At 54.5% G+C, this 18,530-nt stretch overlaps 2 protein-coding genes across 3 annotated transcripts in view; one reads left to right on the top strand and one right to left on the bottom strand.

Annotated features, from left to right (window-relative positions):
• Positions 1-2,218: 2,218 nt before the first annotated feature.
• On the top strand, positions 2,219-14,884 carry LOC123930831 (pyruvate dehydrogenase phosphatase regulatory subunit, mitochondrial-like). Its single transcript, XM_045987207.1, has 4 exons — positions 2,219-2,417; positions 11,564-11,756; positions 13,947-14,024; positions 14,748-14,884. Exons 2-4 carry the CDS (start codon positions 11,593-11,595, stop codon positions 14,836-14,838), a joined length of 333 nt encoding a protein of 110 aa, XP_045843163.1. The 5' UTR covers positions 2,219-2,417; positions 11,564-11,592; the 3' UTR covers positions 14,839-14,884.
• The window catches only part of LOC123930830 (pyruvate dehydrogenase phosphatase regulatory subunit, mitochondrial), a 35,112-nt gene continuing 29,129 nt past the window's right edge, over positions 12,548-18,530 (bottom strand). Inside the window, exons 17-19 of one of the 2 annotated variants that reach the window (XR_006816152.1) lie at positions 18,326-18,508; positions 16,574-17,277; positions 12,548-16,102 (exon numbers count right to left, since the gene is read on the bottom strand). Coding sequence is in view for 1 of the 2 variants with exons in the window: in XM_045987206.1 (XP_045843162.1) it covers positions 16,873-17,277; positions 18,326-18,508 (588 nt within the window). In the remaining variant the exon portion in view is untranslated. Of the gene's footprint in view, positions 17,278-18,325; positions 18,509-18,530 lie in introns of both variants that reach the window. The other variant, XM_045987206.1, reaches the window with a different exon arrangement.

Genomic DNA, 18,530 nt, shown 5'->3' with positions numbered 1-18,530 from the left:
TAATTAAAATCTGGCTTGACAGAAGTACAGGGAACGATGTTCCTACCACCTTCATGGAATCAGAAATGCTGGTCGTTCTGGGTGCCAAGAGTCACCAGGGCTCCTGAGAAAGATCCTCTGCCCTGAAGTGCCTCAGATGTCCTCAGGACCTCTTGCTGTCGCTGCTCAGGGACGGAAAGGGGCTGAGCGAACTGCATGCTCACAAATGGAAATAAGGAGTTACAGCCCTGTGCAATCATTACAACGGCATTTCCCAGACCAAGGGTAGACCCGAGAGTGAAGTGTGAGCTGGGCTGCTAGAAACCCCTTGACTGAAACCAGCTGCGGAAAGGCGTTTGATGTGGGGACAGGAGGTTCTGCGGGGAGGATGGGAACCCTTGGAATGAGTGAAGATGCTTTGTTGTTCTCTTTCCTGTCTACACCCACCATGGGACATTATGGAGTAAGGCCCTAGAACCCGGCTTGGAGAAGAGAGGCGCTCCAGCTGCCATTCTTGGTGTGCAAAGGATCAAAAGATCCAGCACAGATATTTTGAGAGAGATGCGAGAAATACCCTCCACACCACCTTTTAATATCTGTCCTTGAGAGAAGGCAGAAGTTTTACAAAGGTGAATCCAAATGTCATGAGAATAAAGTCCCCCTAGGAAGTGTGTAATTGTGCATGGGCAGCTCTGCTCTGTGAAGTATCGTGCAAGAAATCACTCCGACCTTTCACACACAGGAAGGCAAAACAGAAAACAATGTTCAGTCCTCTTGACGAACAGTGCAGTGGGTGGGTATGAGAGCCTACGAAGTACAAGAATCAACAAGAAAGGAAAATAAAACGAGGCTTGGGACTTTGCAGAGATGATCGACAGCGATGGTTTATGAAGTAGGGAGAAAGCCATACAGCTTGTTCACCACGCGTTGTGTGTCCACAGAATGGAATGAACACGTTAACGATCACTTTACTTCACCCACCCGTTCCCACCCACAGCGAGGTTTCTCCCAAATTCACAAGCCTGCAAACGGCATAGGTCAAGCTGCTCGTCAGGAAACTGTCAAGATTTTCTCCCCACATCGCCATGTCTGGATATCAGTAGATCAGGAAAGACTTGCCCAGGAATACACCTCAGATGAGTTAGTCTATTTCTGCTTCTTTTGGAGCGGTCAGGTGACACCAGGCTCTGGGCCATTAGCCAAAATATTCAAGTATTTCTCTAGCACAGAAGCCCAGAACGTCTTAAACCGTCATTGGGCACGCTAGCCAGGGACAGACCTTCTGTCCTCAGGCAGCGAGAACTCATCTGCGCTGTATCGAGTGAGTTGACCTGCGAGTCTAGGCTAGAAAGTGTGCAGCTCATGGGCTGGCGTGGTGCCACAAGGGTCCCTGGAGCTTTCTTGCCACCCCCTAACGGAGGAAGCCCTCTCTTTCTTGTGCACTGCTGAATCCCATCGCCCCGCAGGGCGCCTGGCCCAAAGAAGCCATAAGGAAACAACATGGGCTCAGTGTGGTGAGCGGGAGCCCGAATTTAAGGACCGGGAAAGAGTGTGGCGCAGCCCACAGGGGCCGCTGTACCCCCAGAACGCTCTCCATTCAGAGAACTAGCGACTGGACGAGGTGTCAAGCAGGGCTGCGAGTGCTGAGGGCATAGCCGTGCCTCAGACTGAGGTTCTGTCGAGAGATGGCAGGCTTGCAACTGGCGGGAAAGGCAGTGGACCACCACAGACTGCACCTGCCGATGAGTTCCACCAGGGAAAGAAAACGGGGCCGCTGACGGTGAGGAAGGGCTGGACGGGGGCCTTGTCAGAAGATGCACTGAGAGAGTCCATTTCCTTGGTCCCAAACAAGCCAGGAAGGTGCAGAGTGACCTCGGACCCAGAGCCCAGGGCCTCTATAATCTCGCCTCGCCCGGGGAAGAGCCGAGAGCCTGCGGGTCCAGAGCGGCTTTGAGCCTCGATCCACACGGGGACAGAAGTGGGAACGCGTCTGGAGGGCAGAGCGAAGCTCCACGCTACCCACAGCACCGCAGGGCGAGCGGCCCACCGCGGACCTCCGTGTTCCACCTGCAGAGGTCAACCCGGTGGGCGGCCCGAGGTCAAGACCACCGGTGCCACCCAGGCAGAAGCCCAGGGACTAGGGGCGTGGCCTCTCAAGACCCAAACAAGTACCACGTGGCAGGGGAGGGGCCGCCATGGGGACGTCGCGGCGCGCGCGTGCGCGGAAGCGATCTCGCGCCGGCGTACCCTTGTGGGGGCCGTAAAGCGCGGAAGGTCGTGGTCCCCGGTGTTCCCCGGCACTTTTTACTCCCTCTGCCCCGCCTCTTTTCCTTCTCTGTTCCCCGCGTTCTGGTGCCGGGACCCCTCGCAACTGTTGTGCCTGCTGCCCCGCAGCCGCCGGGGTGGTGCTGACCGCGGAGCGCTCGGGGGCGCGTGAGGTAAGGAAACCGCTGCGGGGCCGCCCCTCGCGCGTCTCAGCGCCCCCCTTTCCGCTCTGGTCTCCCTCGGGGCTGGTCCCGGCCGCCCCGCGTTTCGTGTCGCTTCCGCCGGGTGGCCTCAGGACTCTGGCGGCCGGGGCCGAGAGGGATTCGCCTCATCTCTCCCAGCCTGTCCGGGGCTGTGCTCCGTCCGGCCCAGGTGGTCCGGGTCTCGGAGACTAGTGCTCGGCTGCCCCGGGGCCTGCACAGCGGCCCCTCAGGGGGCGTCCGCCCGCTCAGCCCGACGTCCAGAGCGGGGGCGGTGACCGCGCTTCGCGCTACCGGCCTCGGGCTTGCAAGCCCGCAGCATGGAGGAGGCCGGGCTCGCCCGATCTTCGTCCGCTGCGGGCGCAGTTGGTTTCCCGCCTGGAGACGTGCTGCGGACTGCCTGCGCCTCACTAACTTGCAGGACTGCTGCAGAGTGCGGCAGCCAAGTTACGGGGAGAGCGTAGGCCCGGGGCGGTGAGCCGTCTTCGTGATGCGTGAGCACTCGGCACCGATGTGAAGGACACTGAGATGGGTTGCGGGCATCTTCAGGTGTCCTTTGCCGGTGTGTATGAGCGTGACGCCGGGGCTGCGGAGGGAAGGAGGTGGGGAGCCGGGCCCTAGGGCACACCTGGCCGCGCTGGCGGTTCGTATTGATTTCTTTCACTTGTCTGATCACCCGGTGGCACTTGTTGAGAATTACACACCCAGGACCGGCAGGGTCCGACTCTCCAGAGGCGGAGCGTGGGAGAGAAATGTCCTGGGTGGCTCTAGTGCTGAGGCAGGTGTGGGACACGTTGTTAACCGCTGTCCCCTCACCAGTCTTCCTTGTCCCCAGCGGCCCGTTTGTCCACACGCTGTGACCGTAGAGAGGAACGACTCAGAGGGACTTGGAGCTGCCCTGTTGCTCGTGTTGGTGTAAGCAGATGTGGGCATACCTAGTCGCGATGTTGAGTTTGCTTGGCAGATAATTTTTCTTCTTAGCAGAAAACATGGTAGGGTCATCTTAGTTTTTTTTTTAATATAATTTTTTGGGGGCGCCTGACTTATTTAGTCGGAAGAGCATGTGACTCTCGAATGGGGTGTGGAGAGTACGTAAATAAAACGTAAGATATGTATTTTCTCACACACTTATTTTGAATCCGGTTTTCGCTTTTCTTTCCTTGTTTTTGACAGCTTCGGTTTCTTGTCTAGTGACTTTCCCTTCTTTGTCATCAAGCGTGGCCTAGGTTTTGCTGCCAAACCTACTTGGATCCTCTGGCACTTGCCTTTCTTTGTTTGGATCCACTTTAAATCCTTTTTGGTTCTTGTTTGCCTCCACCACTCGTTGATTCTTTGAAGGTCACGATGCCCACAAGGTCACAAATCCTTTACTTGGTTCTCATCACCCTAGGCTTTTTTTTTTTTTTTTTTTCCTGGATCAGTCTAGGTTTTTAGCATTGTTTATTTCATCTTAAACCTCATCTGTTAATACCTGTCTTCTGTGACATTTGCAATTTCTTTTATCCTGCCAGGGGATGTGTCTTGTGGTTCTGTCCTCACAGCTTACTGCTTCTTCACTCGTCTGAGGTTGTTTGAAGGGTAGCAGGGAGGAAAGATTCTAGGGTAGACTCTAGGGTGCCATCCCGACAGGGTCCTACTCCTGGCTCTGCCACTACCGGCATTAGAGAAGCTTGGACGAGTTCCTACCCTGTGCCTCAGGTTCCCCAAGCAGTAGAAAAGTTTTAGTGCCTTATAGGGTTGTGAGTTGTAAGTCACTTGTACACCTAATGCAGCATCTGGTAGATTGTAACTGCCTTTGAAAATATTCCCATGGCTCCTGGGTGGCTCAGCGGGTTAAGGCCTCTGCCTTCGGCTTGTGTCACGATCCTAGGGTCCTGGGATCGAGCCCGGCGTCGGGCTCTCTGCTGAGTGGAGAGCCTGCTTCCCTTCCTCTCTCTGCCTGCCTCTCTGCCTAATTGTGATCTCTCTGTCAAATAAATAAAATTAAAAAAAAATTCCCATTTTCTTTTTAAAAATTCTTTCACGTGATTTAGATATCGCCTGAAGTCTGAGAGCCTAGCCTTGAGATCTCTGAGTCCTCATTGAACTCCCCCCTCCCCACCCCCGGTGTGTTCTCTCTTCTCATCCATTCAGCGATTTATATTTCCTCGGTGCCTACCCTGAATGCTGGGAAAAGCATGATCAAATTATATCATTGGTCCCAGCTCCCAGAGAGCTCCATAGTTACAGGACACTAAAAAGTACCACTTATTGAGTGCTTCTTAGGTCCAGTGGTCCTTCTTGTGTGATTGGGTGTTTGTAGCAGCTGTGTGAGGCAGGTAGTCCTAGCTCGCCTCGCGGATGAGGAGCCCAAAGCACGGGGATGGAATAACTTGCTGCAAGTTGTAGAGCTAATGAGAGGTGGGCGGAGGCTTTCAAAGCCCCAGCTGGCTGCCTCTCTGTAAAGCCTACATCCTCAGCTGGGCTGTTGTGCTATTTCCCTGATTGACAAACAGACTGTGACATGGTCCAGGAGGCTCTGTGCTGGGAGAACCCCAGGGTGCGATGGGAGAACATACAAGGGCCACCTGACCCAGTGCTGGGGGAGAGGTCTCATAAGATTTCAGGCTGAGAGCCTTGGCGGTTACGTTTGGGGCTTGGGGGAGAGTGGCGGGAGCTATATACTGTTTGGTTAGAGGAACAGTGTGCCCGGATCCCGGGAGTTTCCGAATCCTGTTCTGTTTGAGGAATTAGTTACAGATAGGTTCAGCCTGGCTCCAGAGAGAGAGCAGAGATAAGAATTGAGCCAGACAGAGGACATGGACAGACATTTCTGCAAAGAAGACATCCAGATGGCCAACAGATCCATGAAAAAGTGCTCCACATCACTCGGCATCAGGGAAATAGAAATCAAAACCCCAATGAGATACCACCTCACACCAGTCAGAATGGCTAAAATTAACAAGTCAGGAAATCACAGATGCTGGGGAGGATGCGGAGAAAGGGGAACCCTCCTACGCTGTTGATGGGAATACAAGCTGGTGCAACCACTCTGGAAAACAGCATGGATGTTCCTCATAAAGTTGAAAATAGAGCTGCTCTATGACCCAGCAATTGCACTGTATATATATGCAATAGAACACTATGCAGCCATCAAAAGAAATGAAATCTTGCCATTTGCCACGACGTGGATGGAACTAGAGGGTATCATGCTTAGTGAAATAAGTCAATTGGAGAAAGACAACTATCATATGATCTCCCTGATATGAGGAAGTGGAGATGCAATGTGGGGGATTTGGGGGGTAGGAGAAGAATAAATGAAACAAGATGGGATTGGGAGGGACATAAACCATAAATCATAAGAGACTCTTAATCTCACAAAACCATAAGAGACTCTTGATCTCAAAAAAAACAGGGTTGCTGGGGGGAGGGGTGTTGGGAGAGGGTGGTAGGTTATGGACATTGGGGAGGGTATGTGCTATGGTAAGTGCTGTGAAGTGTGTAAACCTGGCGATTCACAGACCTATACATCCTGGGGCTAATAATTCATTATATGTTTATTAAAAAAATAATTATTAAAAAAAAAAAAGAAATGAGCCAGATAGTGAAGGGCCTTGCACTTCCTGCGAAGGAGATTGTCTTTTCCTGAGGGCATCAGAAAGTCACTGAAGAGTTTTAAGCAGCAAATGAAAACAAGATTTTCATTTGAGAAGACTGGCTCGGAGTCCTGTGTCAGGATTGTGGGGTGTGGGGAGAACGGGGTGTGGAAGGCCCGTCAGGAAGCTTCTGCGGTAATCTGAGCACGGGTGGCCGCCTGTACTCAGGTAGCCGCAGCAGCGGGGGTGGGAGAAGTCGGTCCACCTGAGGGAAATGAAGCCTGTGGAATCCTTGGTCCTTGCAGGTGGGCTGCATAGAGGAGCCAAGAGAGGAGGAGCCCAGGGTAACACCAGGGTTCTCGTATATGGAGTCACACTGGGGACACAGAAATGGAGAAGATTTGGAGATTGAGGAGGATGGGTTTCCCTGTGGGATGTGCCCATTTTGACTCTGGGAGCCCGAGCCGACTTGCTTGGATGTTGTTCCCTTGGATGTGCAGACGCAAATGTTGGGGCCGCTGTGGGTTGGACCCTCGGTCAGGGTAGGCAGTGGAATCCCCCGGAGAGTAGGGGACCGAGGGGAGTAGCTGGTCCCAGAGCGCCGTGAGGGGCATGGACTCGGAAAGACGGACAGGGGAGAGCAGCCAGCAAAGATGTGACCAGGGTAGTAGGAGTCAGGATTAAACCAGGAAAGAGGGTGTGAGTAGAGGGAGCGATGGGCGATATGCGGTGCTTGGAGAGGACCTTATGAGAGGGGGCCGGTGTCCCCAGAAGTAGGCAGCATGAGCCTTCTTGGTGAGAGCAGCATTCCTAGCTCAGGGGGACAGAAGCCCAACGGCTTTGGGTTTGGGACAGACAGGAAATGGGGGGAAAAGGGACAGATCATACAGGAAGCCCTTTCCTGAAGGTATTCGTCAAGTGAAAAGACAGGTTGTGAGTTCACATTAAGAGTCACTTCTGGCTCAGGACGCCTGGGTGGCTCAGTAAGTTAAGCGGCTGCCTTTGGCTCAGGTCAGGTCATGATCCCAGAGTCCTGGAACCCAGTCCCACATTGGGACTTTTGCAAGGCAAGGAGCCTCCTTCTTCCTCTGCCTGCTGTGCCTGCCACTGCCCCTGCCTGTGCACGCTCTCTCTCTCTCTCTCTCTCTCTCTCTCTCTGATAAATAAATAAAATCTTCAGAAAAAAGAGTCACCTCTGGCTTGACCACCGGCAGACTGTGTAATCGCTAAGGAGTAAGGGAAGAAGGACACAGCTCAGGCGGCGGCACTCGGGTGCAGAGGAGGGCAGCACATGGGACTGCTCACTTCGTATGATGGGAAATCGTTGTTTTAAATTTATATTTTTATTTGAGAGAGAGACCGCATGCATGTGCATGTGTGCCCATGAGTGGGGAAAGAGGCAGAGGGAGAGAGAATCCCAATATGGGGCTCGATCCCCGGACACCGAGATCACTCTAGGCTGAAGCCAAGAGTCCGACACTCAACCTACTGAGCCACCCAGGCACCCTGATGGGAAATCACAATTGCCTTCTATGTTTGCGTTTTCCGCCAAGACCATATTTTTTATCATTTAGAATTTTTAAAATGAAAAACCACTACTCGAAGACATTTATGGAGGCTTTGTTCTCTTTCTTCAGTGGGTTGGGAGGACCTGAGCATGTGAAAACGCTGAGGGTCAGGAGGGCACCGAAGGCCCATGGAAGAGGAGTTGGGTTCACGGACCTGGGTTCCCGGGGAGGAGGGGGAGGGTCCGGGGCTCTTGTGGGCGATGAACTTTGGACCCTCTGAGGGAAGCAGAGATGGTTGAAGATGCCAGGGGGATTGTCGGTGGTTTCTGGGGAGGAGGTCAGCGGGGTTATCTGCTTTGAAGGAAGGAAGAGAGGAGGTGGGGTCAGAGGTCTGGAGAGGATCAGTGCTGCGGGTTCAGAGGCCAAACACACACAGACATCTGCCTGTGGCTGAACCCGCGGCGGCCCCTGCGGTTAGGCAGGGGGTACCCACTGACCTGAGCCACGGAGGAACTGGGTCTGTTCCAGTGTGACCAAGCTGTAGTCCTTCTAAAGGAAGGAGGAGGAGGATGCTCAGTGCCACCCCCTGGAGGCGAGCTCAGTAGAACGGGGCTGGCCAGGAAGGGGTGGCCGGTCCCTCAGAGGATCTGCTCTGTGGAGACAGAGGTGAGAGGTACTGGGAGAAGGGCCAGGGCTTAACTTTGGAAAGGATCCTCTGGAGGGCACAGTGGAAAGGTCTGGCGGGGAGGACGGCAGGGCCGGGGGGAGGGAGGGAAGCACAGAAGTTGGTGCTGTGGCGACGAGGTTGCAGGAAGAAGCTTCTCTCTTGAGACCGTTGGGCAAAGACCAAGGGTGCGAGGAGGCCTGGTGACTACCGTTAGGCGGCCGAGTGATCCGCCCTGGTTGGATAGGATTTGATGTGGGATGCGGTGTAGGCCTTGCTCGGTCTCTGTTCTGAGATGTTTGTGGTGGATGGGCACCACACCTTGGCCTTGGACGAGTTGGGCTGTTTGGGGCCCGCATGCTGCTGGGCGTGCTGTCTGCCGGGGCTCTCCTCGGAAGTCCCCCTCCCCCCCACGCTGGTGACCCTGCCGTCTTCCGGCAGGTGGGTCTGCAGTTTGCTGAACCTTGAACAGGCCTCTGCTTTGCCGGGAGAGTAGTTCTCCCTGGTGGCCCGATCCCATACCCTTCTGCTGCTCTGCCTTACGATGCTGGTCACCTTGTAGACATGTGTGCTTGGTCACAGCCTGTGACACCCAAGGGTGCGGGATAAGCCAAGCTGGACTCACCCACCCCTGCATCTGGGAGGAGGCCTGCTGGCCCTTGAGTCTCCCTCCGGCCGGTAGCCTGTGCAGACACGGAGCACGCCGTCCCTCGCTGCGGCTTTGGGTCCTCTCTCTCCTCTTGCAGGACCTCATTCTTTGTCGCCGCCTCTCCCCCTTTTCCCGGCCCTTCCCGCCAGCAGTGAATCAGGCTTCAGGGCCCGAGCTTTTAGAGACCAAGAGCCTTGCTCTGCTCCCGTTCTTGCTGCGGGCTGGTGCTCTGCTCCCTTCAGAACAGAAAGTGAACGAACAGTCCTCACTCCCTCATCTCCTCGCTCTGGAGCTTGCTGTGGCCCCGGTTTCATCCCGAGCACTCCCCTGGGAATTTCTTTTTGGGGACACCAAGGACCTCTGCTGTCCCAGCGGACCCTTGGCCGTCGTGCTGCACCCTCAGGCACCCTCTGTAGGGAACGGCTTCTTAAAGCCCCTTTCCTCTCTCGGCTTCTGTGACACCACAGCCCAGGCCTCTTTCTGCCTCGCCACGGCTCCTTCTCTGTCTCTTGAACCACGTCTTTTTGTCTGATGCTGTCCGTGTCCCCAGCGCTCTGTCCTCTGCCCGGTACTTCTTGCTCTTCCCAGGCTCTGCCTGCTGGGGAGCCTCAGGGTCCTTCTTGCTCCTCAGCGTGCTGGGTCTTCAGATACCCGCGCTGTTCCTTGGCTTCAGGCCTGGATGTCTGGCCGCTGCTGGTCCTTCCGCCGTGGATGCCTGCCAGGCGTCTCGCGTGTAACCCCTAGGGAGGGCCGTTAGCGTGCCTGCGCCCCTTCACAGCCTCCCCCTCGCTCACTCTCCTTCCCCGCCTCCCTCCCCATCCCTAGCCCTTCACACTGTGGTAAGTGGCATCGGGTGCTCAACCCAGAAACTCTGCCATCATCCTTATTTCTCCCCTTGCCCCATTTTAACACCCGTTCGTTGGCAAGTCAGGTCTGTCGTGTCACGTCCAGAACAGTCCCGTTGCGGCTCTGACTCCACTGCCTCCATCCTGCTGAGTCTCCGTGCCCTCCCTCCAGGACCACGTCACTTCCCAGCCCTGCTTTTCCTCTTGTTCTCCAGTCCACTCCCACCGTGGAGCCGGAAGATCTTGGAAAAGCATATCCGATGATTTCATTCCCTGCTTCAGTATTTTCCTTTGCACTTGGAGTGGAATCCCAGCTCGTCACGAGGGCATCAAAGCACTGTGTGTCCTCGCTTTCTGCCTGCCTCTCCAGCCTTGTCGTGGGTCCCCTCCGCCGATCACGCTGTGGGCACATTGGCCTCCTTTCTGTGCTGGGACTTCTCAAGGTCTGCCCACCACCCCCCCACAACCGGGGCCTTTACACGTGCTTGTGCCTCTGTCTGGAAGACGCAGCCCGCTGATTCCTGGTCCCCATCAGGTCTCTTTTCCAATGTCCCCTTGTTCCCATCCGTCCTATTTGGCACATGACTTCAGTTATTCCAGCACGTTGGCTTTGCTCCTTGTTTGATCTGGGTATGGGCCACCCCTGCCATGTTCACCCTGACAGACACTCAGACGCCCCCTTGTGCTCTGTGTCTCTAATGAAAGTTGCATAAAGGTGAGGACCTCCTCCTTGTTGTCCCTTGCTGTCTCTAGAGCTGGCGAAGCTTCTGGAACTGTGCAGGGCCTCAGACGCTGGCGGAAAGCATGGCTAGTTGGTCTCTGTCACCTCCTTTCCCTTTCTCAGTAATCCCGAGCATGGAGTACGGTGGAATGAAATCTGGTTGCTTTCTCCGTCTAGTGTGAATGTCGGGGTCTCTGCCGTAGCCGAGTGAGAGCACACCTCCGAGCGCCGACAGATGGGATGTTTTTCTGGTTGCTGTCGGCCGTCTGAAGATAAAGGACCGGCCGAGGATGGCAGAAGTGCTCAGATGAGCCTGCCCTCCCCAACCCCCCACCGCCCACGGTGTCCTCAGACTTGGCCGGGCTTCCTCTGGAGCAGCGCGGACTTTGAGTGAAGATAGTAAAAGGCGTCCCCGCTCCTCACCGCCTCTTTTGTCTCGGAGGATGGCTGCTACGTGCAGGACAGGCGGGAGCGGGTGCCTTTTGGTTGGATTTAATTTGGGGGCAGCGGGTACTTGAATCAGGTGGCGAGCAGAGTTGGAGTCAGGAGAGGGTCTGCCTCGGGGGCCCCGAGCCAGAACTGCCGACTTGCGGTCCCGGGTTCGGTTCCTCGTGCTTTGCCGAGCCCTGCATTGCTCACCTGCTTGGATGCAAGAGGAACCCGGGCTGTGGGCCTCTTGTCTGTGAGGGAAGTTCATCTCACTTGAGTTCTGGGTCACCACCTGGAACCGCATTTTGGGCCTGGTGTCTCCCTGATGCTTGCAGGACAGCGAGGAAGTCCGGCTGGGGAGGGTCCAGGGGTCACCTCTAGTCTTTCACTCCTGTTGTAGTTCAGCCAGTGCAGCAGAAAGGGGATCCCTAACAGAGAATTCCGTTATCCGGCAGGATGCACAGGGGTCAGTCGGGGGACTGCTTTTGAGCCATTAAATGAAGACACGTGACCTATGTACAAGCTGGATTTCCGGATATTCCATGCTATCTTCAGAGAGTGCGTTTACGTGAGGGGCAGGCTTTCTGACTCGGGCCGTTTGGCTCTTCTGAGAAAGCCTCCTTCAGGAGTTTTTCTGTGATACAAGGGGGTCAGGAAGCAGAAGGATTTGGGAGTTTTTGAATTTCCTAAAGCTGAGGACTGTGTTTGGGTTTGTTTTTACAACTCAGAGCCCCTGCTGAGTTCTCTCCTGCGTCGCATGCCCGACCTGGAGACCCTGGAGATCCTGAAGTTGGTGAACTGCCCCGAGACCTTCACCCCGGACATGAGGTGCATCATGGGCGAGTCTCCTTCGGTGCGGGGTTACTTCGTCCTGGCGGGAATGAACTCTGCCGGCCTTTCGTTCGGTGGAGGGGCTGGGAGGTAAGTCTTCCTTGCTGTGCCGTTTGCTGGGTGCTTCCTTCCTACAGTCACTTGTTGCTCCTGTGGCGTGTCACAGGGGTAGGCAGTGTGGCACGTTAACGGTGAGGAGGTACCCGTGATCGGAGAGTTGTGCCCTGAGGTCATCACTGTGGCATATTCCGGAAGTGTCACTGTGCACGGTGTTTCGCGAACTCTTCCTTTGGAATTAGTCCGGGAGAGTGCGGGATATACCTTTGTATTGAATGCTGCCATTCAGTTATCTGGAAATTTAACAAGTAGGTTTGGAAGACACGATGAGATTGTTATAGACCCATTAGCCAATCTACGGATTCACAGATGTAGTCGCTAAAAAAAAACCGCTGGGTAAGTAAGGTCCAGTGACTGAATTTTTAGGTCATATAGTGAAAGATGTGGGTGCGTCTCTCAGTGTTCTTCTCTTCCTACTATGTGAGCAAGCACACAGTCTGTTTTGTACACGAATGTGGGCCCTCAGGTGATGGGTGATATGTCAAGGGTCAGGTTCTTACTGTGTAATCAGTAGGCAGAAGGGGAGGTCCAATCCTTCAACGAGATCGGAACCTCAGGACAGTAACCAGAGGCTCTCCCCAGGCTGCCACCACTGTGTGTAGGTTTCATGATGCCTCTAGCTTACCCTTGGTTTCCATGTGGTTTTCTTCCTCTTTGGTATCAGTATAAATGGTTTTATGGAAAGTGTTTACCTCTTGCGATGGCCAAATACATTTATTGAGTTACTAGAGATGAAGAACATTTCACAAGTGGACACAGCCAGAGTAATTAAAATGTCTGTTTATTCATTTACAAACTTAGTAACATGAACAGGAAATTTGAATTGGAATCTGGCTTGATAGAAACACAGTGCACAATGTTAATACCACATTCGTGGAGGCAGAAATTCACCCCGGGTACCTAAAGTCACCAGAGCTCTCGAGAAAAAGTCCCATCCCTTAAAGTGCCTCAGATGTCTTCAGCACCAGAAGCTGACACTGCAGAGGGACGGAAAGGGGCTGAGCGAACTGCACACTTAGAGACGTAAATAAGGAGTTACAGCCTGAACAATAATTACGATGGCATTTCCTGGATCCCAAGAATAGGCTCAAGAGGGAAGCATTAACTGTGCTGCTAGAAATCCCCTCAGTGAAAGAGGCTGCAGAAGCTTTCTCCCCCTCACCTGTCTGCTCTGGGGAAGGGAGGTGATGGCGGGGTGCCTGGGAACCCTCAGCCTGAAATGAAGTTTCTTTTCATCCTACACCCACTGTGGGACATCCTGGCGTAAGGCACGAGAACTGGGCTTGAAACGTGCTCCCAGCTCCAGTTCTTGGTGTGCAAAGGAAATCCTGGCATAGATCTTTTGAAACTGATGCTAAAAATATCCTTCCCGCCCTCTTGTAATTTCTGTCCATGAGGAACAGAAAACCGAGAAGGCAGAAAAGGTTTGTGAAGGGTAAAAATAGGTACCTCTAGATATGAGGAGAAAGCCCAGGAAGAAATGTGTAATTCTTCAAGGGATGCAGATTCTTCGCTTGGAGAAGTCAAGAATCACATTATACAATGAATAACTCTGGTGTTTAATGAACAAAGAGAAGGCAAAGACATACAAAAATATTTAGTTCTCTTGAAAAATAGTGCATTTGTAGTGATGAAGGGCTGCAGACGCAGCCGTGTGCGGATGACGGGGAGCCTTACAACTCAGCACCTGGAAGTGGAGGAGGCCGAGGGGGGCTGCCGGGGACGCGCTGCCAGGCTGAGCCCAGGGCTCGCTCAGGGCTCACTGCGAGACACGGTTAGCGCCTGACGACTCCCGGGTCAGCGACCGTTTCTGCCCTCTGCTGTGCTGCTCGGAACCTGTGCGCCTGCAAGTGACAGTTCTTGACTCGTGAAAATGTTCCCTTTGTCGTTCTGATAGAAGATTTGGGGAGGGATGTGGGTGCAGGGGGGGAAGTGTGCAAAAGGAAATGGAAACAGTAGGAAAGTTCTCCAGTACTAAGCACTGGTGCCCACACCCCCACCTCAGATACCAGAGGGGCCCTTTGCTGCTTCCACTGGTCAGGCAGCTGCAGAGAGACAGCAGGCCGAACCCAGGAGCGAACCCTGGAAGTCAGCCAGGACGCAGCCTTCTGGGGTCAGAAGCATGACGACAGATGATAGAAGATTCCCTTTTATCTCCCGCAGGTTCTCAGCGGAGGGTAGAGACTCAGATGCCGGCACGTGTGTCCCTCAGGCAGAGGATGAATCGAGCCAGAAAGCAAGGTGAGGGGTCAGCTCTCCAGTGAGGGTAAGCCGCTTCCGGAAAGCTTCAGTCCCGCCGCAGCCGGTGCGGGGGGGTGGTGGTGGGGGGTGGATTAACACTGCAGATACGCTCAGAGGCTCGTAGTGGAGGAAGGAGTTGTTACTCTTCACTTGTTTCACTGCCTCAGAGGGGAAAGAGGTAAAGCTGTTGGTCTGTACAAGGTAGAATCCACGGATACCAGGTCTCCTGGTGAGAAGCCAAGTCACGAGGCTTCTCTCCTGCAGAAATGGGGTAACTGAGGTTAATCACTGAGCCTAGTGGTCTCTGTGCCCCTGGCCTAAAGGGCAGCTCTTGTATTCGGGGGCACAGGGAGGGCCCCCTGCCCCCAGCAGAGCACTAGAAACGTGGTGGGATTGTTTGGTTCTCTCTCCTGGAGCAGGTGCCCCGTGTGGTGCTCCACGGCTCCGACACAGGTTAGAGGACAGCAGGTAGTTCTTGTCCCTTGCTCTTAGATTTTCCAAATCAGAGCGCTCCTGACTTCCGTGCCACTGGTACACACAGGGAGGCTCTCTGCTACAAGCTTCCACAGAAGACAAGTGACCGTGGTAGGGCCGGGAACCAGGATTTACACGTGGTGCCAGTAAGTGGGGGCTTAGCAGGTATTTCAGGGGAGGAGAGGGGCCGCAGGGACCTGCAGCCCTGGGTTTTCATCTGCTTGAGGCCGGTATGCTTTGTGTCTCTAGCTTCAAAGAGAAGAGCGCAGAGGCCCTCCCCCAAGAGAGCACAAGAGGTACCAGTGGATCCTTTCAGAGAAAGAACGAACCACGTGTCTGAACCCCAAGTCCCGCTAACCATTCACAGCAGTCCGGATCCCTCGATCTCCAGGGAGAGGTGAGTGGTCATCCACAGTAACTCGCGGGCCTGACCGCCGCCGAAGGGACGTCCTGTCAGGTGTGCAGGGAGGCAGGGAAGAGTCCTCCCCCTCACAGTTACGGGCAAAGAGGGAAATGACCGAATTCAGACTGACGAAGTCTGACTTAACCAAGAGATTTCAAGGGTGAGTGTTGAAGTGTCAGAGGCGAAGTGTGTGTGTCAGGGTCCTCAATAAACAGTGATGCCCTGCACAATTAACATCTTGCCAATTATAGCTAAGATACAAGTAACTAATAAATCCAGAATGTCTTTCAGATTCAACCTGAAATAGTTTTTCATTTACAAAGACGAGTGTGGCACAGAGCATGGGCTGCCCGAGTGCCGCGTTCCTTCCTCAGTTGGGCCCCGGCTGCCCACAGCTGCCGCGCCTGCTGTCCAGTGGGGCAACACCGCTGCCCCTTTCTCCTTCCTCCCCAGGGGCAGCATCTCTCTGGGAACAGAGTTCTAACTACCTACTCCCTTAATAAATCAACCAAGACCTCCTTAAGCAGTCAGTGATCAAGTAGGAGTTGTCTGGCTGGGGAAATGGCAAGCAGTGTCTAGAAGGAATCCGTCTGAGTAAACAGATCCCAAGAAATGCCACAGCGGACACAGCTGAGAATTCTAAGTCGCTCTAAAACAAAAGGCTTTTTAGTATAGAGACCTGTCTAGAGCTAATGCATCCACGATACCAAGACAACAGTTTAAGATCTGTGACAGCAGAGGTGGCCCAGCTGACCCCTACCTAACAGCACGGAGGGCCTTTCCGGTGCCCCGGGCCCTTTTCCATGCCGGAGCCCCAGGGCACTGGCTGGCTGAGAGCAGACTCAGAATGTACTCTCCACACTCAGAACTCTCAGCAGACCCATGGGGAGGGGGGCGCGGTCAGCGCAGTGTGGATCTGTTCTGGGCCAGAGGAAGCCAAACTGGGGAGGCCAGCAGCTCTCTCGAACTCAGCACGGCCAGCGAGGTTCGGTTCCTCACCAGGACCGCACAACCATCCTGTTCCAAAGGGACAGCAGTGTTCACTGGCTGAGGGCCCACTGCACAAGGGACAGGGGAGGGAGGATGGACTAAGTCAAATGCGCTTGGAGAGACTGAGCTTAGAGGCAGAAAACAGCAGCAGCGTTCTAGCAGCAGAAAACCGCCTCGGGGCTGGGCACCTTCTGAGATCAGACCCTTGCAGCTGGGAAAAGCAACACAAAAGGCAACATGGTTTTTCCCTTTCCAACACTGGCTTGTTTACTCAGGCCAACAAACACTCTTGGAGAGCTGAGCGTGACACGGAGAAAATTTGAGGCCAGTGGCCCCGGCCTGACACTGTAACACCCAGGTTGGTAGGGACCTCGGGGTGGTGCCAGGGCCGCCGTTCACTAGAGACCAGACAGCATCCACGGGATGCCTCGCGGGGGTGAGGTAGATGGTCATCCTCCTGCTAGAGGTACCAGGGGGCCAGCCCACAGCACAGGGAAAAGGAGAGGGATCCGCCTGGCCCAGCAGCATGGCCCGCGCTCGCACAGGGCTGAGCCACACACACAGCGAGCCACCGCTCCGAGAAAAGTCGGCCTCACGGAACTCCTGCCCTGAGGCCTGCACACCACCAGCTTCCCTTGCTTCGAGACACAGCATTAGAAATCCGACTGTCCCAGTTACCTACTTCCACAGGTGGAGCTGGCGCCTGTCCTGCCCATCAGACACGCTTCCTGTCACCACGGGAATCTGAGGGGCGAAGAGGGGAGGGAGGAACAGCCCGGGGTGAGCGGTAGATGGAAAAGTGCAGAGGGGAGGGGGAAGGTGGAAGGAGAAGAGGTTGCAAAGCAAAAGGTTTAAAAGCAGGTGAAGTTTAAAATGGCTTCGAGGAGCTGAGAGCTGGGAGACAGAGGTCAGGACAGACAGGGAGGCGGAGGGGAGCCCTGCGGTAGGGGCGGGGTGGGTGGGGAAGTGAGGCCAGCGGCCTTACTTCCCGTGCAAGTCACTTAGCTCTACATCCTCCTTTCGGCGCTTGTGAGTGAAGAGTGAGGTGACCGGGTAGAGCTTGGCCTTGGCCTGGAACCGGTGTCCCGCGATGTCAATCTCATACTCTCCCCGGTTAATAAAATCCGCTGTCACCACCTGTTCTTCCCCCGTGTCCTCGGAAAAATTGTGTACGAAGCCCAGGCAGACGTGGCGCTCCAGGGTGTAGCTGTAGGCACTGCTGGTGGTCTTGCCCGCGTACTGCCCGTTGCGGTAAATGGGCTCCCCCCACCACGGCCAGAGGTCCAGGTCAGTGTCGTGGTCGTCCAGGATGAACATGGTGAGGCGTTTGTACACCCCGTTCTGCTTCTGCTGCAGCAGAGCATCTCGGCCGATGAAGTCCATCCCCTAGGAAAGAAGGCAAGGCTGAGACGGGACGGCCGTGCTGGGTGCGAAGGGGCCCCTGGCGTCCCTGGCCTGGGGCCGCACTCGCCCCCCAACCCTGGTTTCCCACTGCATGGAAAACTGCGTTCACCATAGTAAAGACCTCCTCAGGGAACTTCTGTAACACAAGCATTTTTCAGATTTCAACCATAAGACCACATAGAAAAAAATATTTAGGAAGAAAAATCCTCCGAACATACTCGCTAGAATAGAAAAACTTGTTTCTGTATATGTAGAATCTCAACAAAAGCCCACGCACGTACATCTGTATTCCATGCTTGTGGGTTTGCACAGGCAACCTAAGCAGGTAGAAACTGAGTGATTATGAACAGATAAAATGGTGTGTTTTAATTTTCTTGATACTCTTTGCTATTTTCCAAAATTAGTATTCATTACTTTTATATCAGAAAAGAGTTACCTGTAACTGTGCACGGAGAAGACTACACAGCTGTACAGCAAGGGAAGGCGTAAGATCGTTTGTGCAGCAGGAGCGAGTGCGGGGAGCCCGGCTGGGGGCGGCAGGGAGAGGAGCACACGCTCGAGGGAGAGGCAGCAGCTCGGGGTGCAGACGTGGGAAAGAGACTTTTCACTAACATCCTCTTGACCTAGCACTTTTCTAACAAATGATGTTCCTATTTACTTTGAAAAGAAAGAAAACTGAGGCAGCTGACTCTAAGAGGAGTACCGTGTACAAAGGTCCATGGAATGGCAATAGAGAAACTTCCCCAACAGCCCTCTGTCTGCAGGAGCGCCAAGCAGGGCGCCCGGCTGCTTTCGACGGTGGGGTGCGTGGCTCTGGATCTCAGGGATGTAGGGGTGGGGGAGCCAAGGGCTCCGCCAGGGTTATTAGGACAGACACCTTTTCATTCTAAGGACGTCCTCCTTGTCCTTGTCCATGCAAGGCCATCCCTGGGCCTTCCACCTCAGTCGCTCCTTTCTGAGGCCACGTCCACTCCAAGGGCAGGGGGTGGGGTGGGGTGGGGGGAGGCCTTGGGCCGCGCAGACACAGTACCTTCTCCAGTTTCACCCGAGATTCTCGTCCACATTCCAGGGGGGTGGTGAGGGTATTTAAATCCTGACCCCAGAAGGCAAAAAACTTCTCAATTCGAAGACTACGAAGAGCATAGTACCCAGCATTCCGGATTCCGTATTTCTGCCCAACACTCATCACCTCGTTGTACACGTGCAGGGCATACTAGAGGGAGAGATGAGAGGTC

The sequence above is a fragment of the Meles meles genome, chromosome 19 (genome assembly GCF_922984935.1).
Source record: "Meles meles chromosome 19, mMelMel3.1 paternal haplotype, whole genome shotgun sequence".
NCBI classification, from domain to species: domain Eukaryota; kingdom Metazoa; phylum Chordata; class Mammalia; order Carnivora; family Mustelidae; genus Meles; species Meles meles.
Note: the sequence above shows the minus strand (reverse complement) of the source record. Positions and strands in the feature narration are given on the sequence as shown.